Here is a 20,450-nt window from a genome sequence, read left to right as displayed (position 1 = left end):
CTGGGATCCAGAAAAAATAAAACAATTCCTCCAAACCATATCACAAGCCTGTCCCTAAAATGTTTCTAGTTGGTGAGACAATTTGGGATGCCTTCAGCCACTACAGCTTCAAACTTCTTAACTAAAGAGACTGTGGTCACTTGTGCAGAAGTGAAAGCTGGCAGTGTTGATGGTAACAGCTGGGCTGAAGTAACAATGAATACACCTTGGCTTTCCTCTCTGTTCTGATGCTGCTAAATCCCTGACACCCAACTGCAGCCAAGCAGCAAAACAGTACTAGAGCTCTGGATCAATAAGTGTTATGACAGTGATCACTCCCCTTCACAACCACTGGCTTCTGAATTTCATTGTCAAGGCTGCAAACCTTTTGAGGCAAATGGGAACTAATCTGATTTACTACACTAATGACTACAGAAACTTGAGAGAGAGAAATGAAGGCTGCTTAGTTCACAGCAATTCATCGCAACTCTCATTTCTCACAAACCAATTCTGTGATGTTGAACCAAACTAACTATCTGTGACTCAGTTTCCTCTCTCTGGAATGAAAAAAACAATACTTTTTTATTTCATAGAACTACCTGTAGCAAGTTCTCTGAAATGTATCAATTAGTATAAGGCTGTCATGCAACCACACAGAAATAATTATTGACAACAGGCTCTCTTCTCTGGAAGCAAGAGCTCAGGTCAATGTGGCAGCTGGCACAGACTCCAATTACTGGAGAACTTTTCAGAGAGAACAGCTGTGATCCTGAGTTAATACCTATTCTCATTAAACAAGACACATATAACATTAACACACAACGCTACAGGCAAAAATTACTTAACCTTTATCCAGACTGTGGCTTCATTACAGCAAGAGAATCAAGAAATTTAGATCTGCTACAAGATGGGTAACTGATTGTCTTTGCATTACTTTGACAAAGGATATGATGAAGACACTCATGAAAGGTTCCTTACTGCTCTCATCTTCTCAAATGGTTATATCACAATTGTACTTAACTTGGATTTGTTAGAACAAGCTTCTTTACACTTACCAGGAACATGAACTTGGAGATAAGCAAGTAAATGTTTATTTTGGCTCTACGTATGGTTGAATTTCTGGCATATGTTTTATTAAAACTACTGGTTCTGAAACACCCATATCTAGCTCTGACAAACCTCACATTTCCAGTTACTGTCCTACTTAGTTCCTAAAAGAACAGCTTCAATTATGTAAAATCTTTTCTGCTTCTGAGAGGTATAACTGGATTCCCTGAGTGCTTTCCTCAAGTCTAGAACCCTCCACTCTGCACCACAAGCTGTTCCTCCCTGCCTACCAAGCATCCCTGAGTCTGGTATTACCTGCCAAGTTCCCAAGAGTACTGAATTCTTACATCAGAGTCTTGTGTATCCGCTCTATGGCATCCTCCAGCTCTTCCTTCTGGTCGGGAACGAAGCGGTACTCGGAGACATAGCCTGCGGTGTGCTTGTATGGGTCATAGTCCCCCAGCTCAGCTAGAGGATGCAAGGAGAAGAAAAAGGTCACTTGTGCCTTTTCTCAACCAAAAAACATGTTATATAATCCACCTACTGGTGCCCAGCCACCCCTTTCCAGCTGACAGCCAATTTAATTGTCAGTCAGATAAGAAAAAAAAGGAAAAAAAGGAAGAGAATACAGAACTATTCACATCAGCACACATAAAACCAAGAAAAATTGTCTTCACATATTTTAAAAGATATATAGGGGGTTATAGCTAGAAAGAGCTAGAAGCCTTGACAGGAAACCTAATCCTTCTACAGGCCAGATAAAATTTTGACCAAGCCAGCAAAGTTTAAATTCAATTACATCAATTATTTGGCAACATAGGCAAACAAGTGTAGAAGAAAAGTCTAGTTTCGTAATATCTGTGCTCTCATGATAAACTGCAATACTACCAGTAGAACTGATCCATATTATTGCTGGGACTTTAACATAAACTTCTGCAAATACAAATGCAGGTAAGTATCTTGAGACTCCTAAAGGGAAGGTCTACTAATGGTGTTTCTCATGAAGAATCACAAGCTTTCCTTTTTCAATAAAATATCAGTGTATTCCCTGAACATCAAATTCAGTTTTCAAGTAAAAATAACTTTCAAAAGACTTTTTCCTAAAGAAAAGAACATGATGAAGAGCCAATGTAATTTTCTCTGAAGCAACCCTGAATTTGTATACATTAGTCATGTCTGTTAATACGTTGTAACATAATTAGAAAACAAATATGCATCTTGGCCAGAACTCAGATCTACTGATCTTAACTGTAATTGCATCTGTCTGAGAAATGCTGCAAAAGTTCATATTTCAATTTTTTTTATAACCCTGGGTAATATCTGTAGGCTGGGTTTCTCTGAGAAAGACTTCACAGGAGCTTTCTATCCAATGCCCACTAAGCCAAAAACATAGCAAAAAGAAGGCTTCGAGAGCCAAGAAGGAAAAGACTCTTCTAATTACTGATGTTTCTTTCCAAAATGTTGAAACGACATTGCTAGAAAAAGACAATGATCTGCTCAGTAGGGACGTTGAGAAGTTTCACTGGAAAACCTCCATAAAAATTATGTGTTCAGTGTCTGACACAGGCATTTCTCAGGTGTCTTTACATACTTTGAACAACTGCAAGCCATAAACACAAGGATAAAGCTTTTTATAGAGCCAATGGGAATGTATGCTTGCTCGTGCCTGGACTAACTTTAACCCACTGTATGTAACCCTGGCTCTGCTTTAACTCTTCTCTATCCCATAAACTTCCTCATTGTTTTCCAAGAGAGTATTTGAGATTAGAATTACAGGAACAGGACACTACACCAAAACAACACTCTCACCACCTTACAAAATTACTAAAGGGCATGAATTTACTCTTTTTACTCATTTCTCATAATAAAATGAAAATGATACCATCATTGCATATTTTCCTGCTTCACCCTTGCAGTATTTTTTTCAGGGAAGGCATGTGTGCCAGCAAAGTGAAATGTGCATTGCAAAAAATTTTTCAGAGGATGATGTCATATTTCTTAGATGGCAAAATTAAGTCAGAAATAATTGTACACAAATAAATACTGCCTGAAATTTTAGCTTTTCAGATACACATATGATCCCCCATGAAATCCTGTATTATGCCCATTCCCATTTCACACACAAGTTATTCTGCCTTGTCATTCTAAAATGGATATAAAAGGAGGACTATTTTTAATGTTATATTAAGTGTTGTTGAGTCACACTTGTAACACCAATAATACAAATAATCTTTCCTTGATACATATCACTTTAGACAACCTAAATTTAACACAGAAGAAATTACAGACAGAGGTCCCAGCATGGCTCTTCACACAATTTTTGGTTACCAATTGTGTTTGAATATAGATCTTGATCTGTAATGGAAAAAGAATAACAGCTCCAGTAGACAGCAGCTCCTTTCTAATTGATTGCTAGTTCTATTACGTATGCAGGATATGGCATCCACTTCTGAAAAGATCTGTACTGATGGGTGAATGTAGATAAATGCTAAAAAAAGTGAAAATTCTTCACTTCAGGTCAGATCATATCCTCCCTCCAAGCAAACATGCAGTCATATTGACATAATGTTATTTTTGAAATAATCTTTAATTTGGCAGACTGTGATTGGAGGCTGCCAATACCTTTTGAGATCTGTAGATCTCCTGATGAAGGTTTTGTCATACTCTACCTGTAATCCAAGCCATAAAGTCTTGAGTACATGATAAAATATTCTCCAGCAAGGTAAAGAATGTTTAGCAGAGTCTTCAGACTGAATTTGAAGTTTCCTCTTTACATTAACTTCATATTGCTCCTGCACTATTTGTTCAAAATGGTCATTTATTTACAGCTCTTGAAGTGAAACAGTGACACTACTTTTGTTCTGTTTTGAAATGAATGCATAAAGTGTTAATGATGCCTTCAGTCACCACTTAATAATCACAATGCAAGATGGAAAGAAATAAGCTCTCAGTGGGCCAGGAGAACTTACACTGAATTATGTATGCACCCAGCTGTGCTGCAGTGTTGATTGGACAAGGCAAACGGCCCTGTAGAACATCTTGCTTTACCTGCAAGAAAAACTGATACCTAAAACACAGAGAGAAAATAAAGTTGTTATTTCAAGTCCAATTAATACTTCAAAATCATGCAGTTTATTGTACCATAACTATGTGACAGTAAGAGCCTGTATTCCTCTCTAAATTACTTCCCCTATTGACCCTGAAATAACAACTAAGATTAATCCAGTGAAAGAACCTAGGTAAAGGATCACTCCCTGCTTTTCCAATCTGCTTATGTTGTGCAGATACAATCCATTATCTCCCTAAAATGTCATTTAGCTCTTTTGACTTTCATAGAGCAGTCAGGAAGTGGGGAAGGGAATCAGAAAATGGAAAAAGAAACCTATCAATGGGCAAAAGTTTAACCTCATCACTGGATCAGAGCAAAAGAGAACTGGGTATTGGATGCTTCTTTACGCAAATATTTCCTCTGCACATACCAGAGGATCGACTACAATGTAGCAGGTAGCTTTGATGGAGTCCATGAAGAAGATGGAGGGGTGTGCCATCAGCAATTAACTGTATCTGTCATACCACAGGGTGCTCTCCTGCTTGGAATAGCAATAGCAGGGATGAAAATGTAATTTTCAAAGTCATAACCTGCTTCAACACTTGGTAAAGCTGAGACCACTTAGAATGAATCAATATGCCCAAAGCAGATGGAAAAGACAAGATAACAAGCCATTATATAAAGGACCTGCAGTTTTGCAACTTCCCATAATGATTTATAAGAAATCTTTTAAACACTGTTTGGATTTTGTCTGGTTTTATTACAACAGATTTATGCAGTGTTTCACATAATCCTAAGTGATTTCTTGCACTGATTTCCTACAAAAGGAAAAAATACAGAGAAGGTAACTTTTACAGAAAAAAAAAAGGTCTTCCATACAAACACATAGCTTTTTCATTATTCACTAGTTCAATTTTATCTACATAGACCCATTCAGCTACACTGCAAATAATTTATTCTGTGTTAGTACAAGTTATTTATGAAAGCACCTTGGAATGATCTGTAAGCTCAAAGTGCACCTACACTGATTTCAGGGAAGTTTACGGACTTCAGGTTACATGATAGCTGACTCGGAAAACTTAAGGTCCAACCAGATTTTCTAGACTTTATCACGTGAGCCTCTGAATAAAGATATCCATGTTTTTTCTGATTAATGATTCCCCAGAATTTGTGCTGTGACAGATATTGTAGTAGAAATGTCCATCGTCTAAAAAAGGGTTAATGTTCTCTACCTTAAAGCAACAGGGCATTTGCCCAAGAATTTTCTGGGAATATCATTGGGCAATACAAAGCACAGACACTCAGTGTTCCTTCACTCTAAGCAGTACCTGAGTCCTGCTTCCAGTTTATGCCTGCAGTCATACCTAGACAAATCTTCCCTGTATGAATTATGATAGTGACAAAGATGATTTTACATCTTCTGTGGAATACACAACATCATCTTTCTGACATGAAATGCATTTCTGATGCACACCCATACTTCTGTTAGCATTTCTCCACCTCTACAAAGCAGAGCTTAGAAGGAGAGGATGCTATAAATATATTATCCATGGAGCAGGTAGCTGTAGTTCTGTAGTCTCAAAATAAAGTAGCAGAGGAAACTTCAAAATACACCTGCATCCTGCACTGTTTATTGCTAAAGTGACTCCTGTAAGGTGAACAATGTCAATTCCCACTGAAGCCGCTGAACTCCTTGCAAAACCAGGCCTTTTGTCCATACCTATAGCTAAAGCACTCTCATCTTGAGTGCTGTCATGTTTGTCATGCATATATTAGAGTGCCTAATTGTGAGTTTTCTCTGGCAAACACATCCAGCAAACACCACAGTGTTAGCTTTTGCCTACAAGCCAGACAGATTCTGCTGAAAGCAATTACAAATTTGACAGGTTTTCATTATTTGCAAAGAGTAATCATGTAATGGCACAGATCGTCAGAATCTAATAACAACAGAGTTAGCTCTCATGTCCATTAAAGTAATAAATACATACTCCAAAGAAACCCATCGGTTAGCACAAGGCAGTTAATACATCAATGGAATTACACACTTAGGCAGAAAATTATTATTATTTTTATTATTATTATAATAAATAAAAAGAGGGCCTTTAATGCCTCCTAAGTGGAAGGACCTTTAAGGGTCCCTTCCAACCCAAATGATTCTAAGGAGAATCATTATTATTATTAATAAGAATATTATTATTGTTATTACTATTACTATTATTACTGTTATTTTCCTGAACAACAACAAAAAAAAAAAACCACAACCTTCCCTCCAAGATTTAAGAGCCTTTGGGAATAAGTGTTCATAGATGTTGAAGGTATTTGACTATTCAATATGTTTCAGAGCAGACTCACAATACTATCATATCCCTTGGCCCTCCCTCTGTACCATCTAAGGTGACAGTTCTACATGACCAAGCACTGTGAAGTCACGAACAGAGGCTTCCTAATTACACTGCAACATTTCTTGACTGGATTCACACACCTGATCAGCAGTGCAGATCACTGACTGGCCTTATCACAGGGCAAGGGGAGAACTTGTGAAAATTTAGCCCCCTGCCTCCTGGGAGGCAGTCACAACAGGTTCTGTGGCCAAAGTTCCCTTTCCCAGGGACACCTGTCTTTCCCTGTGAGCAGGATTTAAAGCTTTTCTGGGAAAGTACAGGAAAACTGCACCAAATTTGCATAGTACAGGGGCATTCCATTGCTGCCAGCTTATGCTCTTTCACCTGCCAATTCACAGCATTTATTATTTTTACCAGGCTAGCCTGGGTCTTGTTGTGTTGGAGACTTTCATTCCTGTTGTGCCAGTATGGAAACAAAAGAATTTTCTCACTCTGGAACAAGAAAAATATTCTGGCTGTGCTGCAATCTTTGATTAAGGAAAATGAAAAGCTTGCATGCATTCTAACGAATCCTCATGTGTCACATTCTTAGGACATCAAAAGAAGTATTTTGGCATCTGTTAATGCAAGCCAGCACACTAATTTTGTCTGCCTACCTACCCAAATTCTCAAATTTCCTTTTGAACCTAAAACTAATTGTCCAAGACATTTAATAAATAAAACAAACAGAAAACCCCGAAACTGTGAGAGAGTTCAGATAACCATGTGTGTGTCTGTGTGCAAGCATGTGGTACTGTGTGCATCCTCATACCTTGCAGAGGACAAGCTTAGGTAAAAGAATCAGAGGCATGCAACTCTTCAATTTCCTTCACATATTTTTAGCAAGACCAAAAGAATCCCCTAGAAAAGCAGTTCTGGAATTTAAACTATGGCCAGTAAAGAAGAAAATTCCCTGTATTTATATCTGATATCCAAGTAAACTATAAACTCGGTTATAGCACAATATAACTTCAGCTGTAACGATGCATTAGTGAAAATAAGAAAATAAAAACCCACCCCCAAAAATGCACATCAAGGCCCTTTGATTTTTGATGCATCAGAGAACATCTTTTCTTCTTGGACTTCCAAACAGTTGTCACTACTAACCACTGTGAAGTTAATCACGATTTTCTTCCTACACACCAATGTTCAAGCAAAAACAAACCCAATCCAGACACACCATAACAATATGCACCTGGATGAAATATATTGCTAGCCTGAGATCAACAAACTACACTTTTATGAAATACTGTACCTTGTTATTTCTTCCTTAAGTTTACATGGATCCTCTGCGTAAAATTTTATGCCAAAATACAGAGTGTATGGTGGGCCAGCTGTGGGAAAAAAAATTTAGTGTAGAAGTGAGTAATCATGAACTGCTAATTGGTATGAATTGTTACTAGCTGACTACAGGACAGCTACTAAGAAGTCTATATCAACATTTTATGAAACTTGAAATTTTCTGAAAAAAATGTAACATCCACACCGGAAGTCCATACATCTACACTCATTACACATAAGCAGAAAAAAAAAGGATTTTTATAATTTTTTTTAATCTTTTAATTATTCACATCTTGTCTACTTGGAATTTTTTCTTATTTTGAAAATTTCACTTTAGCCTTCATTGCTAAATTGTTACTTCCCCAAGATAGTTTTTTTTGCTGCTTGATTTTGATGTTTAAATATTTTTCCACTGAAGCTATCTGAAAAATGTAATTGTGCCTGAAATGTGATTGTCTGTCATAACTAATAATACTGAATAGTAATTCCTTCCACACTTCCAAGTATCTTACGGAGCATCTTTAATTATGTTAAATTTAGAAATACTTGGAAAAGGTCCTCTAATACACCTTTTAAACATATTACTCTTCTGTTATTCAGATAACTCAGTACCAAAATTCTTACAGCTATATTTATTTCATGCATGCTCCACTTCTACATCTTTTTTTTAAACATGTCCAAATCCCATTCTTTAATTGTAATAAATATAACAGATCTAGCATCTGCAATATCTGAAAACTGACAGTAATAGAAGAAAATCTATTATCATTAGGAGGCACTGCTTTTACTTTAAGAAGAAGAAGGGAATCCTAGTTGGTTGTGGTATGCTAAGCGTGATAGAGGCATCACAGCTCTTATAGAATTAATTACACGAATTAAGAATAGCACCACTTATTAGCCTAAAACAAAATTCAAGCACACAGAAATCTCTGGACAATAATCACACAGAATAGTACCAAATGATACCATGTGCAATCTATGTGTAAAATTTTGATACCATTAGGAACTACAATAACAAACTTGTTAAGAACTATCAATCTGCTGTGACTAGAATAGAAATACTGTGCAGACTGTATAGATGGAACATTGTTACTTCATCTTCAGATATGTCTTTGAAGTTCAAATTAAATACATACTGTTTATCAATTCTTTATGTTCAGCAAGGGTCTTGGCAGGATCCAGCCAGTACTGCAAGACAGATAATTATGGAGATCAGTTACTTAACTTGGAAAATGAACACAGAAAAATTGGTTATTCATATCACTTAAGCTTCTCTTCTTCCCTCATACTGAGCTGAGAGGAGGAACTGCACTCTCATCTCTGGAAGAGAGTGTGCTGCTACTTATGCTAGTAAAAATAAATATCAGCTAGCATGAGAAAATATGCTTTTCTGTGGGTGCCACAGGTCTTGAGCTCAGCACAGGTGAGATCAAACACTTCAGCGTGGTGGAGAAGAGACAAGAATCTCATCTGCCTTTCCATTTCTCCAGTGAGTATTTAGCATTGTGGCCATGACACAAACCCACACTTAAAATCACCATGAAGCTATTTATTATTTCAAAGGCTGCCAAAATTTTCCTGAAGAATGCAAGAGGTGGGGGGAGGAGCAGGAGATTTCTAACATTTTATTTGCAAGCCAAAGATGAATGGAATTTCATGGATAATGAAAAGGCATTTTTCAAGCCAAAGTTAAACAATGAAGATGAGAACATTTACAGATCCAAGAACCCCAACACCACAGCCCTGTGGGCACACCTACGCACACATACTTAGTAATGCGTAGTAGATACTTGTTAAATGCTTGTATAGATGGATAAAGTGTCACGTATAGTTACACTTCCAGGCTGATAGGCTGCAGTGCTGGGAGAAGTGGAACAAAAAAACGAGTGTCTCATTAATCCAGTGCACTTGCACAGCAGTTGCTGACAACAAACCCCACAGTCGGAAATGCCAAGGCAGCTCCGACACACCGCCTTCGCCCTTTTCATCTCCTGGCAGCCACTGTGACACTCCCCAGTGCTTCCCCACCTGTATCTCCCCTGCACAGGCTTACAAGCAGCTCACCCCTGCTGCCGAGAAGTGGAGGACCCAGCACCTACCCACCTACCTGCAAGGGATTAATGTTGTGAATCTAAAAGAAGTATTTAACATTTACAGAAGAAATGGGAAAAAAATTAATCATTTTTGAATAGTCCTAACCAATGAAACTATCCAATTACTAAAGTGACTAGTTTACTATTTGTTTTTTACAAATACATTTAGTGTGACTTTAATAATTTTTTATTTATTACTATGACTGATTTAAAAGTTACAATGTCATTAAAGAAAATAACTGCCTTTTAAATTTTAGGTAGAAATGACGTTTAAAAAAAAAAAAGATGTTTTACATTATAAAGAATAAATGGGCTCTTTTGTCCTTTGTACTTCGACAAATCTGGCTCCCATACAAGCCAGATTTGTAAGCAGCATCCATCCAAGCTCTATGCAGTATTTCATATTTAGCCCTTTTAAGTGCCTGCAAGCACTTTACCACAAATCTGGAATCTTAATTTTTTGTATCTGCATAGGGTTAATCTTGGGTCAAATTCCATAAACCTACTTGAAACAAATATTAACTTGGTTGAAATGTTTGCTGTGGTATTAATCAATGAAGTCTCTGGTGCAGAAAGATCTGTCAACTTCAAAATAAATGCTGGACTGTCTTAATTAAATTCTTACAAACCTGTAGCTATCGTGCCACATGTGTCAGTTTTTGTTCACATTTACAAAAGAAATACAATTTTGAAAAGAAAATGTATCATTTTTCAATTATAGTCTCCAGTTATCAAGGTTTTCCCACAACCTAAGACAACACTAAGAATTGGAATTGTTGTGTCAGTTTTTTCCTGCAAATGTTCAGAGCAAAGAACATCAATCTGCTGAGTTCAGGACATCGCTATTATATAAGAAATGTAAAAATTTTCAAGTAATTCCTACATAAAAGTATGTATTTAATGCTTCTGTCTTCATTATTAGAATCTGAAATTATATAGATTATATTTAGCATCATATCATCAGTGTACTGATCTTGCTGCACTCTAAAAGTTTATTCTTACTACCTATAACTCACCTGACCATCACCTTTGTGTCTGTTGTTTTTTATCCGTTAATATTCCTTTAAAATTTCTTGTTTCTACTCAACTTTATCATTCTCCATATTCTTTCCACTGGTTATGTCATCTAATTTAACACGCACAACAGTTCTCTTTCTTCCTAAATAATTTAGTATACCGTGCTTGGGGATGAGTGTAAAAATCCATAAAAAGAACAAAAATCCATTCAACAAAACACAAGCTAAGTACAATTCGACTGTTTTTCTAAGATCTTGAGGACAAAATATGCTCTACATTGTATGAGATTAATTCCCTATTTTGCCATGGGTTACCTCCTACCTGCTGTGTTCTCAGGTTTGTGTGCTCAAACAGAGCTTCCTCGTAGCAGAGGAGAAAACACACCTACAGGGTGGGGGCATGGTGCAGTATGAATGAATAGCATGATATGTCCTTCTGTATTTTTATTTCTCCTCTTAGAGCCCTAAGAGGGTATCAGTATGTGGTACACACTGATTATGATAGCTCAAATAAGCATTATCAGGTGCGAAAAGAAGAATATTTACATCACAGCATGCTGTACAATTTTTGGTATATAGCACCATTCTTTTGGCATTTGACAAGGGAACACCCTTTAGGTTTCAGAAGTACCCTTTCCCTCATCAAATTCTGCTCAGCTTCTCCTCACATATCATGTATTAAAATTGCTATCTCCATTCTGCCTTTTGAGTACCTCAAGAAAATACTGACCTCTTCCAGAACAGTAACTAGCTTGGCTGTCCTACAGACCTCTGGCAAAGCCATAAAGGCAGTAGCAAAGGGACCACGTGGAAAACCCCTGGAAGCTGGAGCACAGCAGGAACCAGCAGTGAGAGTGGCAGGACAGCCCTCCCAGCACCAGTTTACCCAGCCCCTGGAGAAATATATCCCTGGGCCACTGTTTTGCCCAAATACTAAAGAAATGAGAGACTGTAGTCGGAAGAGTGTAGCCAGCAGGTCGAGGGAGGTGATCTTGCTCCTCTGCTCATCCCCAGGGAGGCCGCATCTGGAAAACTTTGTCCAGTTCTGGGCTCCTTCATGCAAGACAGACAAGGAGCTACTGGAGAGGGTCCAGCGAAAGGTCACAGAGATGATGAGGGGTCTGGAGCCTCTCTTTTAGGAGGAGAAGTGAGAGCTAGGCCTATTTAGGCTGGAGAAGAGAAAACTGAGAGGGGATCTCAGTAATTCCCATAAATATCTCCAAGGTAGGTGCCAAGAGGATGATGCCAGACTCTTTTTAGTGGTGCCAGTGACAGGACAAGGAGCTATGGCCAAAACTAAAACACAAGTTCCACCTCAGTGAGGAAGAACTTCTTTACATTGAGGGTGGCAGAACATGGGAACAGATGCCCAGGGAGAGTGTGGAGTGTCCATCTCTGGCAACAGTCCAAATCCACCTGGATGTGTTCCTGTGCCACCTGCTCCAGGTGACTCTGCCTTGGCAGGGGGTTGCTCTGGGTGATCTCCAGAGGTCCCTTCCAACCCTAACAACTCTGTGATTCTGTGAGGCTGGACAGTTTCCTAACCTACCCCCAGCTTCTGCTGCACATATTCTGGTGATCGTGTCTCATCAGAAAATACCAGATGGGGCACAAAGTCCTGGCAGATGAGGCAGAAGACACAAATTTCCCCTCCAGCAAGAGCCAGCTGATGATTCACATTGAGAATCACGAGGACAGTATCTGGTGTCAGCTTACAGTAATTTGGGTACCAGCACTCTGCAGCAATGCAAAAGGCTCAGGTGAAGGCTACATGATGAAGCACAGTAAGAGATTCAGTGTCATTCCAAGAAAATTGGTCGTTCTTTTAAAGGTACTCAAATACTGCATGAAAAGAAGTACCATGTAGTTTGTCAACAAAGGCACTAAGAGATTAGGAAACACTACTGACAACCCACAGCATTAGTTGAACCCATCTGTTCACTGGGGTGTAGTTTTGTATCACAGAATTTTAAATTCATTATTAAATGTTGTATTTTAACTAATTATTAGAAGGTACATTTTATTGTTCCTTTGGAGACCTGTCTTGTTCAGAGCACTAAATAAATATAGGTAAAGCTATTCTGGCAGCAACTTGTAATCTTCCAGAGCATAATTCTTCCAATTGAATACTGTCCTTTTACTGCGGAGAGTTTGGGGATACCTGGAATGTCAGTAAAGCGAAATTTGTGTAATATGACCAAATAACTACCCTGGAGACAGGGTCATCCAGTTTATGCTTCATCCTACTGTTCGTGGCCCTGCCAGTGCCACCCAGTTCTGTCAATCTGTTTGCTGCATCCAGCTCTTCTCACAGGCTAATTAGTTTGTTGGCTGTTCAGGAAGAGACCATTTTAATGCTACACATTCATATACACTACATAGCACAGTGAAACCTTGTTCACTCATTAGAGCCCTACTGGTAGTACTGAAATAATTATGATACCACCCACAGAAGAGGTAGCTCACCAACACAGCACTTAAAAGACCACCTGGAAGTGCTCAGGCTTGCAAAAGTAATGGGGAAAATAACTAAACAAGCCTTTTCAAACCCTTAATAATGAAAATGTTTCTTTTGTGACTGGTTTGTGTTCTTTAAAATACGTAAGTTTTGTCTATGCTGCTTTATTCATCATTCAGTTAAATATATATTGTGACAAAAAAACCTGACAGTACAAATAAAACTTTCCCTACCACAAGCAATGTATTAATAGGTAGCCCAACCCCCAAATACTTTTCTCCTCTGAGACTAACTCAAGTTTTAAAACTAATTAGCAAGGTAACCTTTTTCCTCTTCCCTTAGGAAATCTACTGTGGTCGATCCAAAAAATATCCAATCCAAAATTTAAATCCAGGCTTCTTGCCAGCCATTACAGGGCTAATTCCCACAACAGCCCCAAGAGTTCTAGCCATAGTCAGCATGCAACTAAATGTATGTTTACAGCTGAAGCACAAGGTATTGTTTGGTGCATGAAAACTTTCCATTATATTGTCCATTCTTATGAGCTTATAAGATTTCACTAAAAATAGCAAGCTAGCAGCATAAAACCACACATCACAAAACACATAAAACTACACACAGTAGCATTGTTTGGCTCATTTATGAACTTTTTAGATGAAAGAGCATCAACTTTTCGTTATCGTGACACAGCCAAACAACAGGAACAGGCTTTTTCACAACAGCTGGTTACAAAATGGCCCAGGTGCAAAGGCAGCAGCACAAACTTGGCCAGTCACTGTGGCAGCATCTACATGGCAGGGCAGGTGCACTCCATAGGCTGGCATGCAGCTGAGGGCCCGTATCCACATGGCAAGTCCAGTGTTGGTGCAAGAGCAGCTGAATGACAGAAGTGGGATAAACACCTTCCTAATCCATGGGAAAAATCAAGAATCACGGTAGCTTCCTGACCGTGGGCTAGCCAGAGGATAAAGCCTAAAGGTAACATTAAATTTACAACACTGGAGCACCACATGAGAGAAAAAGTAGAACAAAAGGATGTGCACTAAAATGTGCTTTTATGTGTCCCTTTCACAATAGAGATGCAATCCTTTTTATATACATATTGTCATATATACCACTAAATACACCCTGTGTATGCTTCTGGAAATATTCCCAGGAACAGCCATTTTTACTTTATTTGCAACCACAGGAAAAAGGAAAACACTTTGGAGAGCAAAAAATACCTACCTGCTCTTCATTCACACCTCAAATTCCTCAGGAAACTAAAACTACAGTTTTTAGCAGTCTACCTTTGGTTCACAGCTGAATCTGGCTTTCATCTTCATGGAATGAAACTTGGTTAGAAGCTTATCAAGGAACTGAATTCATAAATGTTTGGACTACAGCACAGAAATTAAGATACAGCAAGTGGGGCAGTCTGTAGCTCTCAGTAGCAATCAGTAACCTTCTGCTTAACACTGTTCTGAATTCAGTCTTTACGTGATCAACTTCTGTTTAACAGAAGAAATTGGCAAATATTTAGCCAATTCAATAAGTTATTACTGTATTTAGATGAAACAGGGTCTTGTGCAGTGCTATCATCACAAAACACTAGCTTCAAAACTGTAAAGGCTTGACTTAACTTAGCCATAGGCCAGGCAATATTACCTTCATAATTTTAAGGTAATATGAAGACCACCCTGTGAATACAGCACTGGTTCCTCTTGCTGAGCACTCCCTGCTCCTCACCTCTGCCAGCAGCAATCCGGCACAAGCCTTTGGAGGGACTGCTCCAGCGCTGCAAGAGACTGCCTGCTTTGGCTGAAACATCTCAGCCTGGCTTCCTTCTTCTTGTCTGTTTAGGATGGTAATCTCCCAGTAGAAAAAGCCTCAGATGTGTGGGTGAGTCCCTGTCTCAGAGGCTCTAGAGAGCATGGGCTCAGGGACACAGAGATGGTTCAGGCAGAGTGAAAATGGCATGGCCCAACACACTCTGAACCAGGTGCTCAGGAGCATTGCAAGTGAAGCTTGCACTGTGATGCACTCAGGGACACTTCTTCCCAGGCACTGCAGGGCCAAGTGAGGCTGAAGGGCACAGAGCACCAGGCACTGGCTGCAGGGCACAGTATTAGAGAGGAAAAAAATATCAATCCTACTTGCATAGAATACGTTTTTACTCTTTTTACTTTCTTGATTTAGTTTTCAACAACATTTAGTGTTTGATTCTGTTCCTATCTAAGACATTAATAGCTATTCCAATAGCTATTTATTGCAAACAAACAAAAGAAATTATTACTGGAAACCTGAGCCAGGAAACAGTGAAAGTTAGGGGAAATATGACAATCTAATGCTTTACAGGCAAACAGTACAACAAGGTAAATTTTATACATGGCAAATCCAATCTGCTGTGTCTTTTACTCACCGTTTGATGACTTCGGTCACAGTAGCGCAGTCCAAAGTAATCTATTTCCACCAGGTTTAAGTGACGAAATACGTAGCCCAGGACAACCGACCCTTTCGTTGACTTCTGTGGGAAAGAATTTACAGAGCCTATTCACAAAGATACTCTGCCTTTGTCATCTATATGCAGTGGCATTCATGCATTCAATTAGCTTTGTCTAAAAAAAAATTGAGGAAGTTCCCAGTGCCTTTAACAATTCAGCAGTACAGATGAAAATATTTTACACATTTAAACAATAATTCTGTAAAATACTATTAGGAAGCTGGTAAGGTAGTAGTTACACAATACCAAAAGAAAAACAAAAAAAACAAACAAAAATTCCACAGTTCTGGTGAACATAGCATTTTTCAAATCACATTCACCCTTCCAGTACAGACCTGTCACTCAAACTCTGACAATGGAGATCAGGAGGCAAAACTGCCCTTAAGACCTAAATTATACATCATTAACTTCTCTGTTACTAATCTTTGTAAAGAAGGTTAGGTTTTACTTGTTGTTAAATATTTTTGATAGTAGAAGGGGGAGCAGTCCAACACCCTGAATTGAAATAATCCCGCTGTTTTCTTGAATAGCACTTCATTAAGTATCTACGACAGTATTTGCAAACAATGCTGGGGACAATATTGCAAACAACAGTGCTGTTGAGAATGCTCTATAAAAAGCTCACTTCCACCTGAATGCCTCGTATTTGTCGGTTCGCCTGGCAGTGAACAACAAACAGATAAGGAAGATGGAGAATAATTACACAGAATGATCTCCCCTCAGGATCAGTCAGAGCCTTTGACTATTACAGTCCTAAATTCCACAAGCAAATACAGACATAACTCACAACTAGGTTTTGCTTAGCTGCTTCATATTTTGTAAACTACTAGATTGTAGTAAAATCACTACAGAGAAAAGAAACAGAAAGTGGAAGTTGTGGGATATTGTTTGTGCTATTTCACTTTCTAGTGGGATATTGTTTGTGCTGTTTCACTTTCTAGTCTACGAGCAAATAATTTCAAAATCAAAATGGCAAATAATACTGATTTAAAAATCCTTTAATTTATCTTTTCTGGTGAAATATCAATCACATCACAATGGTGAAGATCTATTTTTTTTCAGCAGGTGCATTTGGTCAGGATTCATAAGTAATCCCATGAGCAGGGACAATAAAACAATTTCAGGTGGCCACTCACACGCTAAGCAAGCCATGACAAGGTAAACATCTCTGGTAGGCTGGAAATTGCATATCCATGCTATTCACCAGATTTACTATATACTTGCTTAAATCAAGAGTTGTACTTGAAAGGTTCTCTTTGTCTAAATCCATCACAGTGGTTGTTTACATCAAGCGACTGCAATTACATATTCCCTCAGCGTGTACAGTGAGCCTTAATGATCAGCCACAAAACAGAGGGCAATCTGGAGGGAAACATGATTAAGCTAAGCAGAAAGTCACTAAATCTCAATTTATCAAGTTGGATAAAGCAGAGCAATACAGTGATTTTATCATCAGTTTCATCAACAAGAAACTGAACTTAGGTTGTGAGAACAAGGCAAGACAAGCTATAGAGTGACCATCAGGAGCACTGCAGCAAAAAGATGGAACAAAACAAAACACACCTTAAAAATACCTAAAATACAGGTTTGATTACTAGACAGTGGGGATTTAAGACTGAAATGTAATTGTCCTTGCTCGTTTTATTTTTAGATTAGTTGTTATTCAAAAGAAGCAGAGGAGACATCCCACTAAAATGGACATCGTTATCTCATCATTCATATATTGGACTTGATGATCCTGATGGGACCCTTCCAACTGGAATGTTCTATGTTTCTATGTCATGTAAGGCAAATACCTTCACCATTGTAGCTGTTTCCATTATCATTTAAGCAGTACAGCAATGTCTTGGGAACCTAGGACTGAACAGGCATCTTCAGAAACAGACACAAGGAAAGTTCAAAATAAACAAGCAGCCCTGACTCCAAACAACCTTTGCAGATAAATGATGGCAACACTTCCAGCTGGGTACTAAACATTCAAAGAACGTTTTTGACTAAAGTATCTCCACCATCAGCCACTCGGAGTCAATGGCTTTTGACACAGTTAACCACAGTGAGGTCAGTAAACCCTTGCAGAAGGTATAAAAAGAGTTGCCTGCACCATGGCTCACAGGACACATCGCGTGGTGCCCACCCAAGCCTTGCTCACCTTCTGTGATTGTGTGAAGTTCAAATCTGTTTGCTTTCAATGAGCTTTCCACTCCTTGTCTGACCAGTACCGTTATTCACAGTGTCAGCTGATTTTATTAACAGCACTAAGAAATACTGATTGAGCCACCAAGACGAAGTTGTCAATTTCCCATTCAGGCATCTTACAATAATAGTACACAATCCCGGGAGTAATCAAAGAAGCTTAAGCCTTACAGGAGTTCAACTTACATGACTCTGCACCAGTTTAGAATACAACTACCCTTCTTGGCTGGAAGTCTTCTGCTTCATTCAGCTGAGGACTGCACAAAGAGTTTTTGGGACAGCTTTCCTTCCATGGACACTAAAGCTGGTGTGTCATCCCCAAGAAATACGTACATATCAGACCTGTTTTGGTTGAAATTAAAGCCTCCTTTCTTTCCTTTCAGAGATAAAAGGCTTTTTAATTTCTTTTTACTTATACTGCTAGGCAGAGAGAAAACATAAATGCTTGTTAATCTATTCTCTTTTGACACAGCTCAGTTAACACTTCAGCAATTGCAGGTCCTGCAGAAACAGGTGGTCTGGCTGTGAGGAAAGACTGAGCAAAACCATCCAGCTTACAATGGCTGGGGGCTCTCCACCTCTACATCAACAAGGTGCTCAGTGCTTCGGTTACCTTCAGCATGCTGTAGTCTCCACAGCCCTCTTTGCCAATCCCTCTCACATCTTTCAGCAAAGCCTGCATGAACACAAAGAAGTGCTTTGCAAGGGAACATCCAGGATGTGAGCCAGGACCTATCTATCCTCACATCCTTCTAACCTCACCTTCCTTAACCTCGTATTTTCCCAACACTGGAGAGCACTGTCCAGGTAAAACACTGACCCTTGGAGAAACCACCACAGCCTCATTTTCAATTGAAGTTCTCATTGTTAGCCACATGATTTCAGGGTTTCATGCAAGTAATTTGCGTCTTCAAGATGAGTCAAGAAAGCAGTTTTGCTGATGAATCCCTTAGTAACTACCTCTCAGTCCTGAAACACATTTTTACTGCATTTGTACAAAGTTTTGCAAACTAAGAGAAGCCATCTTATTTCCCCTGGTAAAATTACAGGAAAATTCAGCAAAGCTGGAAACCAAAACTGTCAAAGACGCTGAAAGTATTACATTCACATCATACGGCATTGCAAAAGTTACATAATCTGCCTTGCATTAAGCTCAGACTTGCGAAAGGTTTGCATTCTTAGGGGTAAACCCAAGTACATTTGAAAACACCATCAGCAATGCTTTCAAGAGAGAACAAAGAATTGTTTCAATGAGTCATAACATCTTGCTTTACATGTTAGCACTGTGGCTTCATAAACCAGAAAGGCAGGTTTATACTGGCTAAAGAAAATGACAGCCAGACCATTCAGGAGAAAGCTGATTTAATTGTCGTTTTCTTAATCAAATAGAAATGATTCTTTTAAAAGCAGTACACAGAGTACTGTGTTTTAACATATTCATATTACTCTATATTTAGACACCAGAAATTCTTATCTTTCACACAGCTCACCGCTTTTTTGCTCCAATGAGGTTTTTCTTGTTGGGCATTTTTTAATTTTCTCTCTTGTGTTGTACAGAGCAGTGGAGGCCAAATCAGAACTACCTACTGACGTTAACTGAGTTTAAAGACAAAATCTCTGCCCCAGTAGGATGCTAGTCCCTTTCTTGAAGGAAAAGTGCTATAGGGTAGTGAAGCCTCTTGTTATTAGAATAGAGTGTAATGCATTGTCCCTTTTAGTTCGAACAGACATCATGAAGCTTTTCTCCTGAAAGTAATCCAATCCACACACTCTACCTCCTACAACTCCCCCAAAAAATAAGGAAGATGCAGAAGAATTCATGAGCCTTTGCCCAAAAAAAAAACCCTTAGAACTTTGGTTGAATATAACATTTGCCTTTTGAGATGCCTTCCCCCATCAGAGAGTCCCCCTGCAATGCAGCCTCCTCAGAGACCAAACTGCAGTATTTGCCCTAGGTAAAGGTTACTAAGGAGAGATTAAAATTATGCACAAAGGCAGCACACAATCACACATGAGAGTGAACAGATACAGAGCAGAAACATGTGTATCCAAACAGCATTTTCTCACTTTTCTTTTTGGCCTATTCTTGCCCCTTACCTCAAGCTCAGAAAAGACTAGGCACTACTGCAGTTTTTCATCATCTTCCCCTGACAAAAGCAGCAAGGCATGAAGCTCTGAAATCAAAGATCTTGGTTTTTAACAACACAGAGTAAGGACCCCTTTACCCCAAGGCAGTCAGCCACCCAGGCCTCAATTTGCATACCACATGTTCAAGCAGAGGAAAATCTTTAAATTAAAAATGCTAATAAACATTTAGAAATATTCACCTAGACAAAACAGCTTAACCTTAATTTCCAGAATGCATGTCCAGAGAAGAATTTACATTAGTGTTATTTTATACATGCAAGGCATTCCCCAGCACAATCATAGAACAGAAATAAATACTTTCAGGAACTAAGAACTTAGCAATT

The 20,450-nt window shown here is 38.7% G+C and overlaps 1 protein-coding gene across 2 annotated transcripts in view; it reads right to left on the bottom strand.

Moving 5' to 3' along the window:
• The window catches only part of EPB41L4A (erythrocyte membrane protein band 4.1 like 4A), a 118,914-nt gene that overhangs the window by 55,951 nt on the left and 42,513 nt on the right, over positions 1-20,450 (bottom strand). The window contains exons 2-6 of one of the 2 annotated variants that reach the window (XM_042028026.1): positions 15,706-15,810; positions 8,874-8,925; positions 7,712-7,790; positions 3,996-4,093; positions 1,374-1,494 (exon numbers count right to left, since the gene is read on the bottom strand). In XM_042028026.1, coding sequence (XP_041883960.1) covers positions 1,374-1,494; positions 3,996-4,093; positions 7,712-7,790; positions 8,874-8,925; positions 15,706-15,810 — 455 coding nt within the window. Of the gene's footprint in view, positions 1-1,369; positions 1,495-3,995; positions 4,094-7,711; positions 7,791-8,873; positions 8,926-15,705; positions 15,811-20,450 lie in introns of those variants that run through there. The other variant, XM_042028027.1, reaches the window with a different exon arrangement.

The sequence above is a fragment of the Corvus kubaryi genome, unplaced genomic scaffold (assembly GCF_017639235.1).
Source record: "Corvus kubaryi isolate FWS band 111438036 unplaced genomic scaffold, C.kubaryi_AGA036_p1.0 37302, whole genome shotgun sequence".
In the NCBI taxonomy this organism is placed as follows: Eukaryota; Metazoa; Chordata; class Aves; order Passeriformes; family Corvidae; genus Corvus; species Corvus kubaryi.
Note: the sequence above shows the minus strand (reverse complement) of the source record. Positions and strands in the feature narration are given on the sequence as shown.